The 25,738-nt window shown below is 36.5% G+C and overlaps 2 protein-coding genes across 5 annotated transcripts in view; both read right to left on the reverse strand.

The window, feature by feature from the left end:
* The window catches only part of RAB3GAP1 (RAB3 GTPase activating protein catalytic subunit 1), a 1,043,110-nt gene that overhangs the window by 233,661 nt on the left and 783,711 nt on the right, over nucleotides 1-25,738 (reverse strand). The gene's annotated exons all lie outside the window — the stretch shown is intronic.
* CCNT2 (cyclin T2) overlaps nucleotides 1-25,738 on the reverse strand; it is a 38,350-nt gene that overhangs the window by 9,456 nt on the left and 3,156 nt on the right. For 2 of the 4 annotated variants that reach the window (XM_050750982.1, XM_050750981.1), the window contains exons 3-7: nucleotides 11,014-11,142; nucleotides 8,946-9,006; nucleotides 5,325-5,387; nucleotides 1,866-1,911; nucleotides 112-275 (exon numbers count right to left, since the gene is read on the reverse strand). In XM_050750982.1, the coding sequence (XP_050606939.1) occupies nucleotides 112-275; nucleotides 1,866-1,911; nucleotides 5,325-5,387; nucleotides 8,946-9,006; nucleotides 11,014-11,142 (463 nt within the window). Of the gene's footprint in view, nucleotides 1-111; nucleotides 276-1,865; nucleotides 1,912-2,032; nucleotides 5,388-8,945; nucleotides 9,007-11,013; nucleotides 11,143-25,738 lie in introns of those variants that run through there. The other 2 variants (XM_050750983.1, XM_050750984.1) reach the window with 2 other exon arrangements.

The following is a 25,738-nucleotide window of genomic DNA, read 5'->3' on the forward strand; positions in this document are numbered from 1 at the left end:
CTTGTTTTCATTCTGTTCATTTGATAGCGCACTGACACTTTCTATTGTCAATTCAGACAACTGCCAACTTAGATAAATCCAAATTGTTAAAAATGTATTTTCTCTACTTACCATCTAATAATTCTAGAGTAACTGTAGGATCCACATATTCCCACCAATGCTTTCCATCAGTTGATACAGGGATCTCCCAATTGGACCATTTGCAAGCCAAATGAATGCATACACATGCTATCACTGTTGGTTTGTACTGAAGACAGAAGGTTGTAAGATGCAGACTGTTGCAGAGCAGGTTTGAAAATGGAGAGCCATAAAAATTCAAGTATGTAAAACAAAGAAAAACATTTACCAGTAAGATTAGAGCAAAATTTAAACTCTATCTTTAAGTCTAGAGTATAAAACCTTATTAAATTAAAAGCTAAGTTATAAAATTCTAGTACTAAAAAATCTACATATAATGAACATTTCCCTTCACTCCCAACAGTATATTACTACTACTAATATATTAATATTTAAAATTTTGTTTTTACATCTAAAATTGAAGTATTTTATAAAAGGAGAAGAGGATAGTATATTTGCAATAATCACTATATAGATAACACTGTAAATTTTTTGTGGTATTTTTCTTTTGTAATGTCATGGTAAATATGTAAATGTAAAAATAAAGACTATTTGTAAAACTGACAAAGTAATTTCAATGTCACAATAATCAGGGATTATCCCATCTGATGTGGCTTAATAAGCATTTGCTTTCTTTAGTGAAGCAGAGAGAATTAAACACATATCTATGTAAACCTATGCCTTGTTTTTCGGCAAAGCCACAAAGGAAACTTACCTTTTGCCAAACAGCTTCAAGGCTCAATGTTATTAAATACTGCAAAAATACTACCTTTCTCCTTCCACTATATGCCAAATATGGGGCATGTTAATATGTGCCACAGCTGGTCTCTTCTAATCAAAGTTTCAAATTTAAGTCTTTTTATGTTGTTGTTCAGAATTACTGGGGATAGAGGTTAAATCCCAACAACAGATATTTGAGAAAATATAGCAGTATTTGCCAATCCGAAACTGTAAATAAAACTTATCAGTGTCACAAGAAATTAGGGACCCTACAAAGCTGGCGTGGTCCCTTCTCCCCAATGATCCACTCAAAAAAACAAATTTAAATCATTAATAAAATAAATACAGAACAGAATTATATATTAAAGGCTCCTTAAAACTATTCTTCCAGTTCAGTTTCAATGATGGAAATGTTATCTGATCAGCCATAAACGCATACCATTTTTTACTCTACATAAACTGAAAAGGAAGGTTTTTTTGTTTAAAAAAAAAAAAGAAAAATTGTGTTTATGCAAATCCAGGCATGGATAGGACTTGACTACTTTTAACTTGCTACTAGTGGGTATTATCTGGAAAAAAATTTCAAATTACATAAATTTTATTAAAAAAACTTTAATTAGAGTATTTTAAAGTTAAGACTGGATCAACGTGAAATTTTAAAAATTGTCATTTAACTATAATTGTAAACTGGAAATAGCTTTATACTTACCAAGTTGCTCGAATTTCTACGTTAAGTTTAGCTCTTTGTAATCTTTAGCTGCTATTCAGGCTACCAATTTTAGACTTATGCACTCACAAATCGAGAATATGTCATCAGAAAGCACCACTACACTTCACATTGTGCATTTAACCCCTCTGTGCCCAAAGTCCCTTGTACAATACACCGCAAAGCAAACAGGAAGGTACCACCACAGTAGATGGTCCAGTCTCCTGTTGCAACAAGGGTAAGAGACACATTGAGGGGGCCCTGCATTAAAGGAAGCTATAGTGTGCTACAACAGTGCAACAAAGAGGGTCAGGATAACAACCTGTTGGTAGCCATGAAATAGGATGTCTGTGCCAAATCCTTGCTTGCTGTAAGAAAAGAAAAAAAAAAACGAAGACAATACTATCAGCTTTAACGTGCTACCATCAAAAAGTTCTCAACACAACAAAAACTTCAAAGATTTGTACACAAAAAGTAAATTTTACTTACTACTTACAAATATCACAAGAGCGCCATCATTTTCTATACTACTGAAAATCTTCAACAACATTCACTCAAATGTTTCTTGCTATCCCCCAAAGATCTGAGAAACAAGCCGATTTGCTTTTAGCTAGCCAGTTACAAGGGCTAAACTTGTTACTAAGTTAAGCATCTAGTCAGCTAAAAGTTGCAATAAAGCATTCTCCTGGATTTAAAAAAAAAAGAAGAAGAAGAAGAAAAGATTTTGAAGTCTAATACAAAATACAAAGAGTTGCCTGCCAGACTTAATCCTCAGTCATATTTAAGTTGGCTTAAATACTTCCATCAAAACAAAACAAAACAAAACAAACCCCCACCCCACAAAACACAGAGCACGAACTGCTCAGTTTTTCATCATGCTATTAAGCATCAACAGAGAATAAACCTAGAAACAGCATACGGGTATAATCACAGGAGGCTCCACTGTAATTTATTTCAAATTACAGAATGTAATTAAAGACAAACTTAGGAAAGATACAGGTATTCTACGGAGGATCAGAATGCTTCAACACTGGTCCCCAACAGAAAGGCAATTTTTAATCAGCTTAAGACACTGAAGTTTTCCCTCCCCTTATTCTGCCTCTTAGTCTTCCCAACAGGGATGCCCTTGTTATCATTTCCCTTTTTCCCAATTACATCCACAATCACTGACACACCTTTCCCCTCTGCTCACCTAGGATCAGTTTATCTCAACTCCACCCCTCTAACAGTCCTCAAATTTCTTCCCCCCTCCCCTATTTTTTATTCATGGCACCTGTAATCCCTGCTGCCCCATGTGGATCACCAACATAAAGGTTTTACAAAAGGGACTGGGGTTTAGCAGAGTTGTGCTAAGGAAGAGTGTCAAAGCATCAGATGTCTTGGAGGCAGTGTGACTTTCCTGGTGGGGAGGGAAGGAGAAATCACAGAAGTGAAGGTCCCTGTAAAATGACATTAGCCAATTCTGCAGCAAAGTAGCATAATATCAACTTTCTCATCTCCAGAGGGGGGAAAAAGACTTCACAGAAATCAAATTTATTTTCCCCTCCCCCCCGAATAAAAATACGTAGAGAAGGAAAAAATAATAATTAAAAAATGCCATTAGCAATTTTCACCTAGGGATGTATCTAAATTCAGTGATCTAGAAACAGTCACTGTGCAATAGAGAAGAATAGAGGGGAAATGCTGTTAGCTGAAAGTTGTAAAAGAGTAAAGGAAAAAAAAAAGACACTAAAACATGAAAGAATACTTTTAAAATGGAGTGATATATATTCTATCGTTACCTGAAATGTTAGTCAGACAAAATGACATTAAACATATACATGGTTTGTACTCAAAGAATCAGTCACATTTTAACATTAACAACAACAAATAATCTGGTCTTAATATTTTGTTTTGGATATATCAAATTTGTAGTTTTTGTAAATGTTTTAAAAGTTACTATTTCATTTTTCAAGTAAACTGACTTCATGTCTCTCTAGAATTTTTAGTTGTAGGAGAACATGTACAAAAAATATTAATCTCTGATAAACAATTTAAAGTTGACTCAAATTTCACAACAGTAACCTGAAAATCCAATTTCCTAAGTTAATATTCATAAGTAATATTTTTAAACATATACTCCCTTCGACTAATGTTAGGCTCTCAATTTAAAGCAAATTATATGGCTACAATGCTTATAAAGTTTAGCTTACCCTTTTTCAAGTTTTTTAAAAAAACTAACCCTTTTTTCTTAATTCAACATCTACAACTAGTTATGTATACAATTCTATGCTATACTGTAATATTGACATGAAAATGTGCTATAAAACACACTGATATAACCACGAAGAACAGGAACCACAGTTAAATATGCTCTAGCTTACAAATGATAATGTATGCTACTACAAAAAATACAAATTGAATTTTCAGACGTCCACTTCCTAATGATACTATCAGACAATTTTTAAAAAATTGTAGCCACTAACATAATAAATCATTAGGTACAAAATGAATTCAATTTAAAATGAATAAAATGTGAGAATACTTAGATAAATACTAAAAACACAAGACTTTCAAAAGTCTTACTCATTTTGTTTAGGATAAATCTAAAAAAGCTTGGTAGTAAATGAATGAAACTGCAAAATTCTATTTTCAAAAAGGAAGTAACAGAAAATGGCACACTACAGGTCCCAAGTGGCTGCTATGAATACATTAACACTTGAAATGGAAACAGGAAAGTAGAAGTAAGAAGCAGAACAACATGCAACTGTGTAAAAAATGGTTCTAGGGACACAACAGATAATAGGATTTATTCAGGAGTAGAAAAATGCTGTATCAGATACTACTAGATACTTTACAAGCAGTAAAGCAATACTTTTAAAAAGTACTCCTGTTTATAAACAAGAGGCTTAACAGGCACATCACAAACTATATTTTTTATGCCCTATAATTATTTCTCCATTACACATAAAAAGGAAATCACTTTTAGTAATGTCAAAGACCCTCGAAAAATACATTGAATCAATTTTAGTTTGCCCAAACAAATATGGGCAAAACACTTCCCCCCAAAAAATAACTTTTTGAGATAGGGTCTCACTCTTGTTGCCCAAGGTGGAGTGCAGGGGCATGATCTGGGCTCACTGCAACCTCAGACTCCTGGGCTCAAGTCATCCTCCCACCTCAGCCTACTGAATAGTTGAGACTACAGGCGTGTGCCACCAAACCAGCTAATTTTTGTGTTTTTTGTAGAGATGCGGTTTCATCATGTTGCCCAGGCTGGTCTCGAACTCCTGAGCTCAAGCAATCGGCCTGCCTCAGCCTCCCAAAGGGCTGGGATTACAGGTGGGAGCCACCATACTGACAAATCTTTTAACAAGGCAATTTTTATCTGAAAGGCCTGAGATTGGCCTCAAAATTCTTCAACTATTATCACTTTTCAAAAAGTCAAAGTTTGACACAAACCTAAAATTAATATTGTTTTCTGGACCTATGCACTATTGGCCCACACCTGACTGAGAGAGCTCAATGGGGGATGGATAGAGTACTAATACTTGGAAGCCCTCCAAAGTTTTAGTGAAATGAGATTCTTACCTATGTTTAAAGGAAGCTAACATACCAGGTAGAATCACAAGTAGATGAATAGGCAGATGTAGAGCACTAAAAAGTAATGCTTAAAAAATGACATTTCCCCCTACTTTTAATGCAACCTAACAAAAGGATAGAACAACAAAATAGCACCCAAATCAATTATAGATAATAAAAAGCATTAATACTTATCTTAAAAGTTTTAAGGATCACCTACCTCTTACTAACTGGGTACATTTCACCACATCTGTGTGTGGGTGTTCAATGGTGATCTCAAAACCTGAAATGATAAGCACTTTTTTTTCCAATCACTTACCACTACAATACTTGCCTGAGAAATGCCATAAACATATAATATATTCTTCATTATTAGGAAAAGTCCAAAATTAAAGTTTCTCATCACTGACATTCTCATTACTTTTCCAATGACAAGATATAATTTTTCAAATACAATGTCTCAATTATGAAAATAAAGTTAAAAGACCAAGGGTAAATTTGTTTGAAATTCTGAATTATAAATGATTTGGGATTATCTTAAAGTTAAAAACAAATTAAACTCCTGGCAAATACAATTGTTAAGCTGGTCCCACAATTTAAGGACGGAATTCAACTATGTAATATCTTTCTTAATATTCCAAGCTTTCTTTCAGAAGACATGAAAAGCACATTTTTCATAAACATTAACTGTTGGGCCACAGTGGCAGAAATGAGCTTTTAAATGATATGGCACTCTAGATCAAAGGGTTTCAACCAGTTATCTTATAACTATACTTCATTAATAATTAAAATCATATGACAAACAAACCCTAGAGGTCTCATGACTGCTTAAACTACTGTTTCTAATACGAAAGATGAAATGTTTAAAAGCTTTCAACGTGCAATCAACCCTTAGGTGTGGCAGGATTTCTGTTTTTATTAAAAGTGAAGATCACATTTGGTTGTCTTCAGAAGCAGTAAGTAAATAAAATCCTAACAAATGGGTAACCAGATTTATAAAGTTGTTGTGTGGTCTATATATAGTTCTACTGCAATTAAATATGCAAAATACTTTAAATAAAGCCACAGAGGCATATCTTCTAAATTCTAATGTTCCCCTTAAAATACCGTCTCATTCTCTGTGCCTAAGAATATGTCATAAACAATATGGATATTACATTATGATTTTATATAATAATTGCATTATATAATGATTTAAAATTTTTCATTTTCAATTTTTTACCTAAATGAAATTTATATAATTTTGTAAAGTAAAACAATAACATGGTAAATCATTGGATTTGCAAGAAATAAAACCCTCACTTTTTTGGCATCTTTTCATTTTATAGAAACTTCAAAGAATTTACAGTTGACCTTTGAAAAACGCAGGGCCTAGGGGTGCCAATCACCACACAGTTGAAAATCCACGTACTCTCCTAAGACTTAACTATCGTTGACCAGAACCTGCTTACCGTTGAAGCCTTACTGGTAACATAAACAGTTAATCAACACATATTTTGCATACGTATCATATACTGTATTTTTGCAACAAAGTAAGCTAAAGAAACTATTAAGAAAATCATAAGGAAGAAAAAATGTATTTACTAGTATTAAGTGAAAGTGGATCATCATAAAGGTCTTCATAGTAGGCCAAGGAAGAAGAGGGGTTGGTCTCACTGTCTCAGGTTGGAAGACACAAAAGGGGAGGCAAGAGAGGCAGGCAACACGTGGTGTAACTTTACAGAAATATACCATAATTTCTGTCTTTTGCTGGCATTAAATTCTCTGGCTTTAGATCCTTCACCTTCCCTTTGCTTTAAGCTTCTCTCCAATCATATTAGAGTCCATAGGTATACCCTTCTTATAGCAATCCTGCATTCACATAAAAGCTGCATTTTCAATATGAGATAAAGTGCAAGGTTTTTGTGCCTGCTTGTATAGCTGCAGTGATGGCTTCAAAAATGTCTTTTTCTTCTTTCACACTGAACCTTACACTGGATTCATTTATTTTGAAATGGTGGGCAACTGTAGCTACAGACCTCAATCTACAATACATATCAAACAATTCAACTTTTTTTTGGTAACATCACAACTTTTATCTGCTTCTTGGGAGCACTTCTGGCATCACTTGAGGCACCCTGTATGGGTCCCATGGTGTTAAGTTTCCAGTATTGCACTAAATACGGTAAAAATATGCCAGAACTTCTTTTACTGCAGTATGTAACTTACTGGAGAGACAAACTGTTCAGAGATAACAAGCGTCACACAGCATTTTAAGTGGCTACTCATAACATGTGAGCTCACTGCAATAGCAACAGGAGGTGGCTACAAAATTATCACAGTAGTACAGTTATGTATGTATTAAAGTTAATTTTATGTACCTTTACATTTGTTTGTTTACATTTTCTCTTAACTGCGAATACAGCCACGTATGCTCTGTGCTTGTGTGCCTAAGTTTTTAAAATTTTTATCTTTTAAAAATAGATTTATGTATATTTTATGGCAGTAAATATTAAAATAGACTAATATCTATATATATTTTATGCATTCATGACATATCCAACTTTTTCTTAATTTTTTCAATATTTCTAGGCTACAGTTCACCTACAAGCTTTTCAAATTGTTGCAAATTTCCAATTTTCCAGTATTATTTATTGAAAAAAATCCATGTGGACCAATGGAGTTCAAACCTGCGCTGTTTGAGGGTCAACTGTGTATGTATTTCACACAAGCTAGTTTTATAATGAAGAGTCTGTCACAATGGGAAGTTGTGACTGATTTATCACACTTCTATGCAACATCTGGGAATGGAATAATAAATTTAAAAAATGACAAATTCACGATATGACTCAGATACTATTCCACGGCCACAGAATGGAGGTATGAGAGGTAAAGGAACTTTTGCCCAAGTTTACAAAGCAAATCAGAGGCCTACAGATTTTAACTTGGATCTCCCCAAAGCCCATGTTCTTCCTACCACATCCTAGTGGGTTCTTCCAGAAGTAATGTATGACTTTTGATAAGCCATCACTTTCTTAGGCCTCAATTTCAGTAAATTGAGTAAGGTGAATGAGAGTAAATGAACTTGCATACAAAGATACACTTTTAAAAAAGGACGACCAACATTTAAATAATTACTATGTCACATTAAAAATCCTGATAGGCTGGGCGCGGTGGCACATGCCTATAATCCCAGCACTTTGGGAGGGCAAGGTGGGCGGATTGCCTGAGCTCAAGAGTTCGTGACCAGCCTGGGCAACATGGTGAAACCCCGTTTCTACTAAATTACAGAAAAATAACTGGCGTGGCAGTATGTGCCTGTAGTCCCAGCTACTCGGGAGACTGAGGCAGGAGAATTGCTTGAACCCAGGAGGCAGAGGTTGCAGTGAGCCGAGATTGCACCACTGCACTCCAGCCTGGGTGACAGAGCGAGACTCCGTCTTAAATAAATAAATAAATAAAAATAAAAAGGCGATATACTCATAAAATACTGACTGGAAGCTCAAGGAGAACAAGGATTGCTGTGTAGGTTTGTATACATCACAATCATATGAAACAGCCCTAAAGGACCATTTTACTCTCCAGTGCAAATCCAGAGTGAAGCATAGTACTTCGTACTTCAACTACCGGAAAACCTAAGAAATCATACTGTAGGGTATGTTTACCATTCAATTTAATTATGCCAAATGAAATTAAATTCTAGAAAAGTAATTTCCTTATAACCAGGCAACGTTATTCTGGTCTAAAACCTGTTTTAAAGTAACTTTCTTCAATAATACAATTATTTCAGAAATCTTTTCACTTATTTAGAATGCTTTAGGGAAGTACACACGAAAAGCCATTATCTGATGTAAGTACATACCTAGAGTTTGTAGCATTATGGTTTCAAGTATAACCAGTTCTTGAGTCTGTTGAAGGTAAGCCTGTCAGATAAAAATATTATCAAATTGATTAAAATAAAAGTAACATTACTAGACTACATGACTGTTACATCTTGTGAGAATTACAGGTTGATTACAAAAGAACCACAGTAGTTTGAAAATATGGAGAAAATAAATTGAGGGTGACAGAGAAAACCTGTATTCTGTGGCAAGCCTAAACTGAATTACTTTCTGTAACAGGAAACAAAGAGCAAAAAACAAGAAACTAAACAATATGAAAGGGGGCAATTTAATTGAAAAAAGGAGATGTGCACAGTCTGTAAAGTGAAACAACCTAGGCATTGGTGCTTCAAGAGATATTAAAGACAGGAAGTCCAAGTCAATTAAAAACATCAAACTCAAACCTGCCTTTAACTCAAACCTGGCTTACAAACTCACTCTAGGACATTTCATGTGGTAATTCCTCAAAAGTCACAGTAAGTCAGTGAGTTAATTTTAGAATTAACTTCCCTGCCACCTTAGAAATTATCAAACGTACCAAAATAATGTATCTCATACCTATGGGGACATAAATACCAGAGAACCTCCTTACTCAATTTCAAGAAATTTTATCTACTACAATTACTCTGGAAATAAAGGATATGAAAAATTTACTGCTGTCCTATTCTGAAATCATGACAATTGAACAAAGTGATAAGGAAATACTATATTACCGGTATGAATATACCTATATTCATTTTTGTAAGGACATATTGCTAAAGCCAGAGAGTAAAAGTATCTTTCATTTTATTTATGCTCTATCTTGAAAGGTCATTGGGCTGACTTTTAGAACACAATTTCTATTATTTAAACGTACCCCAAGAAATAGTTCTGAATTTGTACAGTTAATAGAAACTGTAGGAATTATCATTAAATAATGACAAACTATTATTTAATGGCTACATTAATAGTTTACTCCCTTAAAGCCAACATCTATGATAAAACTTGCCATTAATAAAATCAGATATAGTTCCACTGAAGCTTAAATTAATCTGGACTTTGAATTAACATAATCTGTTAGTCATCCAATAGGTAAAGGTTCCTGATTAAGTAACTCGGGATGCTAGAAAAAAAAATTTTTTTTTGAGACTTTTTTTGCTCTTGTTGCCTAGGCTAGAGTGCAATGGTGTGATCTCGGTTCACTGCAACCTCTGCCTCCTGGGTTTAAGCGATTCCCCTGCCTCAGCCTCCCAAGTAGCTGGGATTACAGGCATGCGCCACCACGCCTCGCTAATTTTGTATTTTTAGGAGAGACAGGGTTTCTCCATATTGGTCAGGCTGGTCTCAAACTCCCGACCTCAGGTGATCTGCCTGCCTCGGCCTCCCAAAGTGCTGGGATTACAGGCATGAGCCATTGCGCCTGGCCGAAAATTTTTAAAGGGCCACAATTCTAACTTCCATCTTAAGATGTCAGAAAAATTTAAAATAGTTCTTTCAAATAAGGTCTATTACAATGTTGATGATAAAGTTGTCTGGAAAGTAACATTACTCTAGGAAAATTAAAATACTAAAAAAACGCTGCTCATGAAAGCATAGCAAAATGCAGCTTTATGTATCAGAGATAAGTAGCAGTACATGCATTTAAAAAGGAACAATACTTTAAAAAGACTACTCATTTAGGGGTAAATTCAGAAGATTTTCTGTTCCTTCATCTGTTGACAAATTAAGGGGTTATTTATAATCTGGTCTCAAATACAGCTTCCAGTGGAGGTGATAGGGCTTACCCTCTACATGTATCATAACTGAAAAACAAAATGTGAAACAAAAGTATCTTTGAATCAACAAAGCATCTGGAATCAAAGCCTTCTATAATTCAGAATGACATCCAAATTCATGAACATACGTGAAATGTTTTTCTGCCAGACTGCTTCCTGGCATTGCATTCCTAAGAGGTAATAAAATAAGCAGCATTTGGAAGGCAACACTAATTGAACTGTATTTTTGTTAGGCCTACATTATGAAAAAGTTTCAAATTTACAAAGAAAAATAAAAAATCCAGTATTTACATACATCACATTTAGTATCCAGCAGTGGCTCTAGAGGATGAAGACAAGCATGTGCTACTTTGATAACATGTTCAAGTTTTCGAGCCTGTTCTTCCACTTTTGCAGCCAAAAATAATGCAGTAGACGATATTATCTGCAGAAAAGAGAAAACTCTGGTGATTTGAAAACAAATACATTTCAAAAAACTCTGTTTTCTTTTTTTTTTTTTTTGAGGTGGAGGCTTGCTCTTGTTGCCCAGGCTGGAGTGCAGAGGTATGATCTCGGCTCACTGAAAGCTCTGCCTCCTGGGTTCAAGCAATTCTCCTGCCTCAGCCTCCGGAGTAGCTGGGATTACAGGCGTGCACCACCACACAGGCTAATTTTTGTATTTTTAGTATTTTTGTATTCACCATGTTGGCCAGGCTGGTCTCGAACTCTTGAGCTCAGGTGATCCACCTGCCTCAGCCTCCCAAAGTGCTGGGATTACAGGTGTGATGGTCACCGCACCTAGCCCAAACCCTCTATTTTCTAAGGGGGGAAGCGTGCAAGGAGGGAATGCAGTATTAATAGTATGAACTGTGAGCTGGGTATGACAAGATTGATGTAATAGTTTTAATAAAGTTATTCATTAAATAGAACTAATCTATAAAATGTTTTATTCGTTTTGCACATAGAACAAAGGGGAAAAGGGAAAAGACATACTAAATAAGTTGACTGAACATACTAAAAATGCTAAAGAGAAAGTTTAAATAATATTAATTTGCACATTGTGGAGGCAAAGAAAATAACTCAAGCAAAAAGATGATGCTATACACGAAAAAAAAAAAAAAGATGAAAAGCAGATCAAGTATACCCACTATTCTTTCTAGGCACAAAGTCACCATTTTCTAGTACTCTTTTAAATCAAGCAATGATTCATTGTGTGGCTTTAAGTGCCTGCCTTTATTAGCTTCACTATCTTGTTGAAGGAACAGAAAAAGCACCGAGAGGGCAAAATAAGGAGGATTCTGAACATAAAACTGTTACTTAATTATCTCTATTACTACTTAACTATAGCAATAATGAAAGCAGCTACACCACCAGGGTATAAACATGTAATATAAACCAATAGTAGAAACTTTGCCAATCAGAGATCCAGAAATTAGCTTTTTTTTTTTTTTTTTTTTTTTTAGCTTAGTAAATTAGGTCTTTGGGACAGAAGTATAAGAACACAAACACTACAAAGATATTGACTAAGAGAAACATCAAGTCTGAATATGTACCCCAAAAGCTAATAATAAACCAAGTTAACTGTGGACTTCTTAGAAAATAGGCATAAAATAAACTCAAATAATATTTTAAGATTACATTCAAGAAATTTCCCATGAGAAGACAATTTCTAAATGTCAAGATTTGAGTACCCATTTTTCAAGAGATGAACATCTGAGCCTCACTGTGCCTTGGGGGGGGGGGTCAACAATTACTGTACAGAAACAATGCTAAACTGGAGGTGAAGAAAATTTCTGATAGAGGGACAGTGGATCCTTCCGGTATGAGGTCTTTTTAAATGTAATATGAAACTTAATCACTGGATTTAGGATCTGAAAAGGATCTTTCTAGTTCAACTGCATTTGCAGATGTGTAAATGAAGTAAAAATGACTTCAAGAAGTTTTCCTTCTGCTATATCTTTAAAACAGATGTAAAAAAGAGTTTGGCTCCCAAAAACCAGAAATAATGTTACCTTAAAAACGAATGAATAATTTTAATTTGAACTTTCAACTTATTTCTTCCTTTTAAAATGACAACAAGGACAGGCTTAGAAAAACTGAGAATGCTCAAAAGAGTAATTTAGTCTGGAAGTAGCTTGAACACACAACAGAGTTCTTTATTTGTGTTCCTAGTATTTAGCACTATGTGGCTGTGGTTCAATTTGTTGAATGAATGAGATATGGATAATATATAACGGCACCAATATTAAATTCAAAGTATTCCAAATGCCACTATAAAAATCTGAGAGCCGATGCCCACATAATACATTCAAGAAAATGAAGACACTCTCAGTTTCCCACAATCTCTCATTTATTATCATTATTTATGTCTAACAGGGGAATGGCTAATCAAGCCTTCAAATGCTAAAACTATTTGTCAGAGTGAAGCAATAGAGGCTCAGGTCAAAAAGCCAAATTAGACCGAATTTAGTATTTAACTTCCTTCCTGTCAGATGATCCAGAATTTCTCTTATTTGCCTAAAAGACACTGATCAAGAAAATACTTGCCAACTAAAGACTAATACCCAACACTTTTCCAAAGTTCCTGGTGAAATCCACTAACTCCATTCACATTTCCTTCTCTATAACCTGCAAACATTTTCGTCCATCAAGGCTGTAAAACAAAACAAAACACCTTTTTAGATAAATATTTTGTGAGTATCCATGCAAAGCTTTAATTTCAAGGATGATTAAGGAAGGTGATCAAACTAGGTACTACTGCTTTTTGTATGGAAGGTGATTTTGTTGTGAGGCTTAAAAGAATTCCAAATGTTTTGGGTAACAGAAATATTACTAGTTGGTCCATAGCTTTTAAAGGTGAGCAAACTTTTGAAGCCAAGAAACACTCACTGGCAAGCTTGGTTCAAGCCAAATAATTCACACTAGTATTGTTGGAGGAGTACAGCTGGTTCAAGTAACCAAACAATTACAAACTGAGATTCAGTTCACTGAGGACAGGGACCATGCACTATTTATTTTTGTATTTTGGACCTAGTTTAATAAACTTTCCCAAATTACTCTAAAGGGAAAAAAGTAAAAGGAAGTTGATGTGAATAGTGACTAGAATTGTTTGAACTCTGAATAGTGTCATGAGTTTGTTACTCTAGCAGATATATAACTACTTTAAGGAAATGTAACATTCTCAAAACAAGACAAATTTCTATAGAAACATATCATACAAATCATGGAGAGGGAGAGGTAGAGGTGACAGAGCCAGCTGCAGTCGTGCTGCCTCAAGTGGAATCTTGGCTCTGTGATCTGACTAGCCTAGACAATTTACTTACTCTCTTTGTGGCTCAGTTTCTGCATCTGTAAAATGGGAGAAATATTAATAGTCCCTGCTTGCAAAGTTATGTGAGGATTAAATGAACCAATATACACAGGACTTAGAACAGTGCTCCCTAGTAATATGACTCAAATACTACTACTATGTTGAAAAATTTTAAAAATTGTGCATTAATGTTGATTTTAAATTTTAAAAACAATTTAACAAGTGTATTTTTAAAATTCCCTTCTCTCTTGCTCACCTTCTTCCTTTCACGGGTAAACTTAATTCTTGGAGGGTCCTGCTGCAGTCTAAGCAAGCATATCCAAACACGGAAGTTACGATACTTGCCATTACTTCAATGATTTACATCCGCATTACTTTCACTCCTTCTCTTTTTTATTCCTTTTTGTTTCCATTCCTACTTCTTGATCTGACTCCCTTCCTTCTCCGTTTTTTCTCATCCTGCCCATTCCTGGCTGCTGTCTCCCTTCTCTGCTCCTGATACCCTTACTGCTGATATTCTTCACTCTCCACTGCTGGTTTCAACCTTGATAACGGAGGCAAGGTCAGGCTTAGTTAACAAAAAGTCTGGGTAATTTCTAAGTCACCGAAGATGGCTGTATTCAGTTTCAATGAATCATTCCAGTCCTTATTCTGTTAATATTAATAATTAATCCTGTGCAAACACTTTGTGGGTGCATTTGTATTTAAGAACTAGCCAAAGCTATCCGATTACTCTTCAACATTAAATCTCCCAATCCAGGAAAACCCCAACAGAAGCAAATAAATGGCTTCCAAGTTTGCTTTTCATTTACTATTACCAACATGTTCATTCTAACCTGTTCTTCTGTTTCATCTTTAGGTTCTATAGGCTAGCGAAGCCATTTTCTCCCCTTGCCCTTAATTGCCCTAAACACCCCCATCCAACCCCTGACTAACTCTAGGATAACTATTTTCAGTGCCTTGAAAAGGACTTACTTCATTAACAAATACTCAGCAAGCTCTAGTCATCACAGCTCAGAATTTTGAAATTTCTTGTTAAGGCTATAGTTTAGGAGAAGGGATAGTTGTATAACTTTACTATAGGCTTATAGAAAGGTCTTAGAATAAGGAAAGGAAAGTAGAGGAAAGACAAGAGAGGTAACAGGCTCACAAAGAAGAAAGTGGAATAAGTCAAAATGCCCATTTGTTAATTGGTATTTGCCAAGCGTGAGCCTATCAAACTAAAATTATAGCACATTATTAAAAAGTGGTTTGAATCCTTAATTATGCTGCACTAAAAACACCAGCATTAAGGAATTGCAGAAAATATTATTAACCCAGTGTGGCATTTTAGTTGTTTTCTTACTCAAATAATTATGTATGAGTGAAAGACTGACGTGAAAGAAAATTTATATTAAAAATTAAAAAAAAATCTTCAAGCTGGATGTTAAGATACCTAATTACATTTAAAAGAAAGCTGGCTTAATAACAGTCCCAAAATATCAGTATTCAATATTGCTGAAAAGCAGTACTGATTAAGAGAGTAAGGCTTGATTTCCATAGAGTAACTACATTATACTTACACAATACACTAAAAATGGTTAACATAACCGGCATTTAAAAAATTATTTAGTGGGGAGTACCTCAGCATTATGTTTCTAAAAAGAAAAAATATTGGCTGAGCGTGGTGGCTCACGCCTGTAATCCTAGCACTTCGGGAGGCCGAGACGGGCAGATCACCTGAGGTCAGGAGTTCGAGACCAGCCTGATCAACATGGTGAAACCCCGTCTCTACTAAAATACAAAAAAATTAGCCAGGTGTGGTGGCACATGTCTGTAATCCCAGCCACTCGCGAGGCTGAGGCAGGGGAATCGCTCGAACCTGGGAGGCAGAGGTTGCAGCGAGCGCCACTGGGTGACAGTGAGACTGTCTCAAAAAAACAAAAAAGAAAAAATGAAAAAAATCAACTTATAAAGTATACTTAGTATTTCATAGTTAAGGCTCTATCTACTCTCTCTTACATAGACACGGCTCCTAACAGCCTACAATAAATACTAAAAAATACCACTTTAAGTCCCAGCTACCTGGGAGGCTGAGGTGGGAGGACTGCTTGAGTCCCAGGGTTTGAGGCTAGCCTGGGCAACAGAGTGAGTGAGATCCCTTCTCTTAAAAAAACAAAAGGACAAAAAATGACTTATATAGTATTGTGAAACAAGAACATTAACATTGCATAGGCATTCAAATATACTACATAAATGTTACAAAAGGACACTTTCCTTCGAACAGATTATCACGAAGATGGCAGTACTCCCCAAATCTATCTACAGATTCAACGCAAGCCCTATAAAAATCTCAGCTCCTTTATTGCAGAAACTGATGAGCTTGATCCTAAAATTCACATGGAAATGCAAGGGACTAAGAATAACCAAAACAATCTTGAAAAAGCACAAAGTTGGAAGACTCATATTTCCTGAATTCAAAAGTTAAAAGACTATGTGGTCTGCATAAGAGGATGGAATAGAATTCAGAGTCCAGAAATAAACCCTTCCATTTATGATCAATTGATTTTCACTAACAATCCCAAAAGAATTCAGTGGGAGAAAACTCTTTTCTCAGCAAATGGTGCTGGGACAACTGTATATTCAAATACCCCCCCCAAAAAAAAAAAAAAAAATGAGATGGCGAGGTGGTTTACGCCTGTAATCCCAGCACTTCAGGAGGCCAAGGCAGGCGAATCACGAGGTCAAGAGATCGAGACCATCCCGGCTAACACGGTGAAACCCGTCCTCTACTAAAAATACAAAAAATTAGCCAGGTGTGGTGGTGGGCGCCTGCAGTCCCAGCTACTCAGGAGGCTGAGGCAGGAGAATGGCGGAGCACACAGTGAGCCGAGATCACGCCACTGCACTCCAGCCTGGGCGACAGAGTGAGACTCTGCCTCAAAAAAAAAAAAAAAAAAAAAGAAGTCAAACTCTTATTTACGTCATACATAAAAACTAACTCAAAAGGAATCACAGACCTAAATGTAAGAACTAAATCAATAAAACTCTTGGAAGAAAAGAGAAACAAATCTTTATGACTCTAAAGGTTTCTTAGATATGCTATCAAGAACACAAATTATAGAAGAAAAAGATTAATAAATTGGATGTTTGTGCGCAAATACCACCAAGAACATAAAAAGGACAATGCATAGAATGGGGGATATCATTTCACACAGTCAGGATGACTACAATAAAAAAAGACAAGAAATGTGGTGATATTGGAACCCTCACACATTGTGAGAACACAAAATGGTATGGCTACTTTGGAAAACAGTTTGGCAGTTCCTCAAAACGTTTTTCAAAAGCTATCCAAAAAGATTATTGGAGTCTAAAGTTACCATAGCAATCCAGCAATTCCACTCTCATGTATCTCTCACCCATAAGAAATGAAAACATACATCCATATAAAAACTTGTACATGAATGTTCATAGCAGCATTATTCATAATAGGCAGTGGAACGGCTGTTAAGTGTAATCAACCCAAATGTCCATCAGCTGATAAATGGATAAATAAAAGGAGGTACAGCCACATGACGAATAGAATATTAATTACTCTGCAGTAAAAAGGAACGAAGTACTAATACATTCTACATCATGAATGGACCTTGAAAACATGCTTCGTGAAAGACCGTATATACATGATTCCATTTATATGAAATGTCCAGAATGGGCAAATCTATGGAGACAGAAAATAATTTAGGGGTTGCCCAGGGTTGGGAAGGGGAGTGGGACTGGTGAACTGCTAACAGGAACCAGGTTTCCTTTTGGGGTGATACAAATATTCTAAACACAGATTGTGCTGATGGTTGTATAACTCCATGTGAGCCACTCAATTAAGCATCCTAAATAGGTGGATTTTACAGTATATGAATTGTATCTCATTTTTTTTTTTTTAAGGAGCAAACGTTAAAGACATCTATTTAGGCCAGGCGCGGTGGCTCATACCTGTAATCCCAGTACTTTGGGAGGCCAAGCCAGGTGGATCACTTGAAGTCAAGAGTTCGAGATCAGCTTGGCCAACATGGTGAAACCCTGTCACTACTAAAAATACAAAAATTAGCCAGGCATGGTGGTGCATGCCTGTAATCCCAGTTACTCCGGTGGAGGGTGCAGTGAGCTGAGATTATGCCACAGCACTCCAGCCTGGGTAACAGAGCAAGAATCTGTCTTAAAAAAAAAAAAAAAGGCCTTCTCTTTATTAGCGCTCTCTCTGTTTTTGAGACAGGGTCTTGCTCTGTCACCTAGGCTTGAGTGCAGTGGCATGAATATGGCTCACTGCAGCCTCAATCTCCTGGGCTCAAGTGATTTTCCTGCCTCAGCCTCCCAAGCAGCTGGGACCACAGGTACACACCAAGATGCCGGGCTAATTTTTTAAAAGATTAATTTTTGTAGAGACAGGGTCTCGCCAAGTTGCCCAGGCTGGTCTTGAACTCTTGGGTTCGGTCCTCCCACCTCTGTCTCCCAAAGTGCTGGGATTACAGGTGTGAGCCACCGTGCCTGGCCAGATCTCCATAGATGTAGTGTACGTGCGCTAACAAAAGAAATTTCAAGAAAACCAAAAGCCTAATCATAACAAATACTAATAAACAATATGCACCTTAACTATGTATAACTTTATCACACATTTGTTAATTTAAAAGTTGAATCAGGTTTTGTTTTGACAATATCAATTTACTAAACAGCAAGTAATTTCTTGGCATTTACACTATGCAATTAAATTATTTTTTAAAGGGCAATTATTTCATAAAATTATTAATTTGCTTGTTTGGGTAACAAAAATAATTTTAACAGACATTTAAGTCTACATAAAGTGAACCATATCAATTCAAACAGTTACTCACGCTAAGCATTCAAAACACCAATCGCGGAGCTATAGCAACATAAAGTAACTGAAACACCTACCTTGGGGTGGGGGTGTGGAAATACCTGGTATGCTCTCTGAATCCTTGCATCGTTGAAAGACTGCCCCCGAGCCCTCAGAATTTTCTCTTCCTGCCCTCTCAGCTATTTCTTTTTAAGGATGGAACTACATATAGTTTCATTATCTTCAGATTTTTGGCCACAGAAGAATCATCTTTCCCATTTTTTTTCAACTTCTAAATGAACCCTCAGTTTACGATGAGTGTGAAAGTGCACATTTGCCTTTGGAAGGATTTACTATAGTGTGCATGCCAACAGTAAATTTTATTTGTTGGTGGATACAAATGACTACAGTCCACATCATCACTATCAAATAGAAATACAGGCCGGCACGGAGGCTCACGCCTGTAATCCCAGCACTTTGGGAGACCGAGGTGGGTGGATCACCTGAGGTCGGGAGTTCGAGACCAGCCTGACCAACATGGAGAAACCCCGTCTCTACTAAAAATACAAAATTAACTGGATGTGGTGGCGCGTGCCTGTAATCCCAGCTACTCGGGAAGCTGAGGCAGGAGAATCGCTTGAACCTGGGAGGCAGAGGCTGTGGTGAGCCGAGATCACACCACTGCACTCCAGCCTGGGCAACAAGAGTGAAACTCCGACTCAGAAAAAAAAAAAAGAAAGAAATATAATATGAGGCCGGGCATGGCGGCTCACGCTGTAATCTCAGCACTTTGGGAGGCCAAGGCAGGTGGATTACTGGAGGTCAGGAGTTCGAGACTAGCCTCACCAACATGGTGAAACCCCATTTCTACTAAAATTAGCCGGGTGTGGTGGCACATGCCTATAATCCCAACTACTTGAGAGGCTGAGGCAGGAGAATTGCTTGAACAGCATATTGTCACTAAGCACAGACATTAACTTCACTTTTAACAACAAACAGGTGAACTTCTACAGTTCTCATCCATTTTTCTATATCAGCTCCAATAATTTAGAGAAAAATTCACATTGCATGTATTTCCTCATATATAGCCATATAAAGAGTATGTAATATATCACTAAACAATCAGAGCCTTAGCTTATTTCAGGGTAAAATATTAGGTTAACACCCCAAAATGTGGAGTGGTAAGGAGGATTCCATCATTTCCCCTAATCCCTAGAAAATGTGTAAATATGTACTCCCTAAAATGTGTATGTATGTTTATAATAAAATGCAGTGATCGAATTGGATTTTCACTTAAAAAATTACCTTAACCAATTTTAGGTATTAATACTAAAAACAAAACTCCTGTTCTGACGTGGCCTTGAAAGTCAGTTTATAGGCTATATAAAATCTGTCTGATTTTATACTGAGACATTTATATGCCCTGGCCAATGCAAACACTCAATGCACATTTGTTAATATATAAACCTATTCTACTCTATACACCTAAGTTTAGAATTTGTTATGGTTTGAAAGGGCCTTGGATCTTGCAGGACTGGGTTAACTCTCTTGCACTCCTGCCACAACTCTCTTGCACTCCTGCCACGCAATGACTCAACAAAAAGGCTGAGCTAGGACCACAGAGAAGCATATAAATTACCAAGGCTAAAACATACACGTATCTGTGTGTGCAGAGAAAAGGCATGAGTTATTTCACAATCATTTAATTTTGCAAAAAAAATTTTAAGCGGCTTCAGGAATACTTTGTAAGACTTGTATAATAATACAGTCACTGAAGTCAGCATCCCTGTAATTAGGCAGATAAGAACAGCATGTTTCAAAATAACATTTAAAGCTTTCTGGGGAAGTTCTAGAGTAGCTTTCAGAATTAATTTGAGAAAATCAATCAAGAATATCATATATACTTTGTAATGCCTATCAATAAATGAACTCTTCCACAGCTTCCTTATTTAACATAAACTTCAAGTGATTTATTCTTTTAAAAAAACAACTTCATTTTCCCAGAAGTATTTATAAGTACATTTAAATGATAGCCTATTGTGGTCCCACTGGAAATGAGGGTATCATCTCCTGAATGAAGATAAACTTTTAGTGATTTACCTGAAGAATTCTGACATGATGGCTGCAGAGGGGATACCTAAATCCCCACAGAAAAACAGAGCAACAAGATAGCAAAACCAAAACCCCATGGAGAGTTAAAACCAAATCACATGACAAGCCATTCCAAGGGAATTCCTAATATATATGAATGAGGTCAAAACAGGCTACTATGTCAACATACACAGCACAGTGCAACAAAATGCAAAGGAATGGGGCACGTGCTGGACTTGATAAAAAAAGAACCTCAAAGAGCCAACAGACATTCACTGGAAATCATGACAGGCCAATGCAAGAACAGCAGCTAGAACTGAGAGTTTTGCCAGTCCAATAAGTAGATGGATGCAAGAGACCCACAGTAAGGATTAAAAGACTGAAGCTAACTTCTATGAACTTTTGAAATTGATCTCCCAAGGTTCTCTTCCAAGACTCCATTTTGAAGAGAAACCATTGGGAGGAAAAGCACAATCAGTAAGATAGAGACAAGGGAAAAGAGAAACTAAAAATGTGGAGGGGAAGAGGGCCAGAAACTCCCAGAAAGTAAGCTGCTACACTTCTGAACATTATACAAAATAACAGAAAAGGGAGCTCTGTGAAGTTATTAAAGTACTCTGAAAGTATATCACCTTTTTAAAGTTCAGGAAAGTTAGTATCTCACAAAAATGAGTAACCGAAGAGTATTCAGTTCACACATAGACAATGTAAGAAAAGATCAGAAGAGCAGTGCTTAAAGCGACAAATCACACTGGAAAGAGCTGCTTTAGGCTGAGTGTTGGGAGGCTGAGGCAGGAGGACTGCTTGAGTCCAAGTGTTTAAGAATGGCCTGGGCAACACAGTGAGACCCGTCTGTACAAAAAATTTAAAAAATTAACTGTGTGGTGGCACATGCCTGTAAGCCCAGCTACTTGGGAGACTGAGGTGGGGGAATCACTTGAATCCAGGAGGTTGAGGCTGCAGTGAGCCATGATTGTGCCGCTGCACTCCAGCCTGGGTGTCAGAGACCTAGTCTCAAAAAAAAAAAAAAAAAAAAAAAGGGCAGCTATCCAAGTTTCCAGTATTATTGGAATCTAGAGTTACTACCGTATGATCCAGCAATTCTACTTCTGGGTATAAGCCCAAGAGAAACCAAAAACACAAGTCTACACAAAAACTTGTACACAAATGTTCTTAACCGCAATATTCATATTAGCCAAAAAGTGGCTTACAATCCAAATGCCCACCAACTGATGAACAGATATATAAAATTTGGTCTAGCCACACAGTGGAATAATGGGTAGTTCAGCAAGAAAAATAAACAACCTACTGATAAATACAACACAGATTAACCTTGAAAATACGGTAAGTGAAAGAAGTCAGTCACAAAGAACAACATATTGTATGATTCCATTTATGAAATGTCTATTAACAGGCTGGGGGAAAAATAGGGAGAAATGACTGCTGGGTTGGGGATTTCTTTTTGGTGTAGTGAAAACTTCTAAAAATTGATGCACACCTCTGTGAATATTCTTAAAAAAACCCTACAAACCCCACGACATCATACTTTCAATGGGTGAAACTACAGTATGTGAATTATATCACAAAAAGGGCAAAAATCAAGTAATTATCCTATATGATACGTACCACTGGGTGTCCACATAGGAGATTAATCAAGAATTTCAATACAAAAATACCAATTTGCAAGAAAGAAATGACAGAATTAGAGTATCACCAATGAATGAAAGGATCCAGGCATTGAATATCAACAGCCCCTAACACTACAAAGAGAGACAACCAGACGCTAGGACTTCTGAGGAAAAGAACATTAACACTGTCTATAGTCTTGCCTAAGGGATCTAACAGGAGTCTGATTAAGTTTCTGGATCTAATCATCAATTTTTCCAGGAATGCAAGAACAAAGGAACACAGTAAACTGCACCGTGACTATATAATCAGCAATATTCAGACAGGTGGAAACTCTACAGGTCACACACCCTAGGGTCCTTCAACAGATAAAACTTAGGTGACATAGAAGAATGGAGGGGAAACATGCATACTGAGAGACTTCAAAGATTTGCCAAATTTTTAATAATGAGCAAGGTCTATGGTATTTGGGAATGGAGAGTTGGGTGCTAAAACTATAAAGAAAGTAATTACTGTTAGAGTAAGAATACTGGGGCTGGGTGAGGGGATCACAAGGTCAGGAGTTTGAGACCAGCCTGACCAATATGGTGAAAACCATCTCTACTAAAAATACAAAAATTGGCTGGGCATGGTGGCGCACACCTGTAATCCCAGCTACTCAGGAGGCTGAGGCAGGAGATTCACTTGAACTCGGGAGGCAGAGGTTGCAGTGAGCCGAGATTGCACCACTGCACTCCAGCCTGGGTGACAAGACCAGAATCCCATCTCAAAAAAAAGAATACTAGTTACTTTTGGCGGGAGGGGTTGACACTGAGTTGAGCACATGGAGGCATTCTGGGGTAGTTGGCAAAGTTCTATTTCTTGACTTGGTTGGTGATTACAAGGTTTTATAATAATCCCCTAAGCTATACATTTGTTTGTTTTATATATTTTATAATTAAAAAGAAAAAAAGTCATCTCATATGTACAGTCATACTATAAACTCCCAAACAGATGGAATACAACTGATGTGAATAAGATTCAAAGGTAAGATCAGAGAGATAAATTCACAAATGGAAAAGAGAGTTATCTGGGGAATGCTTTATGAAAGAGTAGGAACTTCAGCTGAGTCTTAAAACCTGACAGAGAACAGTCACATGAAAGCAAACAGAAAGCACCCTAAAGAAAAACAGTGATACACAATGCATAAATGCTAACACTGATGTATAGTTGAAAAAGAGGAATTTGGGACTTATAAAGAGGACCTCATTGGATTTAGTGCAACGAGGCGGGCAAATCAAAATCTGAGGTTTTTTTCATTGTTTACTTTATAAATCTTACAAATCACTGGCATAAATTGCTATTGTGCTCTACTTCTGAAATACACTAGAATAGGAAAAAGTGAGAACTACAGTTTGGGATTAAGCAAAGGACTTGGGTTCAAATCCCAGCCACATAATAGTTTTAATTTTGGACAAGTCACTTAGTAACTGCGTCTGCTTCCTTAGGAGAATACTTTACCTGAGAAAACAAGACAAATATAAAGTGCCTGTCATAGTGAGATCTTAATAAAACTTCAACCAGGTAATTTATAGTTTAAAAGGAATTTAAAAATTATCTAGGCTAACCGTCTCAAATTTACAAGATAGTACCTACTACATTGAAGAGCACAAATAGACAAAACTTACACTACGCAGAAAGTTCTACTGGACAGCACTGCAGTATTTCTGAGTAATGCTAATGGATCTTGGGCATAAGATTATTCTTGGATTAATTATTGCTTTATTAAACTAAAAGGCAGAAGAGGAAGTGAGCTATAATAAACATCTGCTTAGACTTCACAATGAAACACATGCTGATCTGACGCCTGTAAAACATGACCAGAGTATAACAATGAATTGAAATGCACACTCGCTCTGTTGCCCAGGTTGGAGTGTGGTGGTGTGATATCAGCTCACTGCAACCTCCGCCTCTCAGATTCAAGCGATTCTCCTGCCTCAGCCTCCCCAGTAGCTGGGATTACAGGCATGTGCCACCACACCCAGCTCATTTTTATATTTTTAGTAGAGACGGGGTTTCATCATGTTGGCCAAGGCTGGTCTTGAACTCCTGACCTCAAGAGATCCGCCCGCTTCAGCATCCCAAAGTACGGGGATTACAGGCATTAGCCACCATGCCAGGCCCTGTAATACCTTTAAATCTTGCATATTATACATGGAGTTCTGATTGCTAGAGCTCAAGAAAGAGGCAATGGAACTAAGTAAAGAGAAGATGGAAAAGATCAAGTAAATTGGAGATGTGCTATGAGAACAGACCATGACCAACAAAAATACTTAGAAAAGGGTGTGCTCTTTACCAGTTTTCTTATACCAGTTCCAATCTTAAGGGACTTGGAACTGGTATAAGAAAAAAATGCATCACAAAAGACTAAATCAAGAGTTTGTAAGAGAAGCTGCATCAATATCTACTTAAGTGTGACCTGGGGGGTGGGTGCTTTCCTTCAGTATACACCTTGGCAGCACTTTTGGCTCCGGGGCTTTTACACTTTACTAAATTTATTTTTAAGCTTGATCCAGCAAGGCCATTCTTTATTAATTCCAATTACATGAACCGCATTGCATCTAGTGAATGAAGTGTAGATTTATCTAATTAGGCTACATATAAAAGTCATTTACTGCTGACAGCTATTCAACTCTGAGTAACAGACAAAAGAACTCAATGATAAGAGACCATTTCTGGGTCACCAAAACATGCTGATACTGATTTTATTCTTAAATAGTAATACAACAGCACATTACTTTTGGGGGTTTTAAAACTTTTAATATTACAATGTTGGAAAATAAAATTAAGTCACGTGAACATTTAAAAATATTTTCATACAGTTAATGGATGTTATTAATATTAACTATAAGACTAGATAGAGTTTGTCACTAGCGTCTTAACTTATTTAGGCTTATTATTTCATAGGGTTTAATTTGCTGAATGGTGTTCAGTTTGGTGAAGATTCATGCTTTTTTAAGTTTACCATGACATTTCAGTATATAGACAAAAATTTCCCACTGATGGGGAATAATACAAATTTAAAAGTGACTCACATTCAATTTCAGACCACCCCCTTTGCCCTAAAAGAACGGGGGGGGGGGGAGATAAAAGTGAGGCTGTGTAACTGATGCAAGTGCACTGACACAAATATAAAAACCACTTTCGATA

Source organism: Macaca thibetana, chromosome 12, assembly GCF_024542745.1.
Source record: "Macaca thibetana thibetana isolate TM-01 chromosome 12, ASM2454274v1, whole genome shotgun sequence".
Taxonomy (NCBI): domain Eukaryota; kingdom Metazoa; phylum Chordata; class Mammalia; order Primates; family Cercopithecidae; genus Macaca; species Macaca thibetana.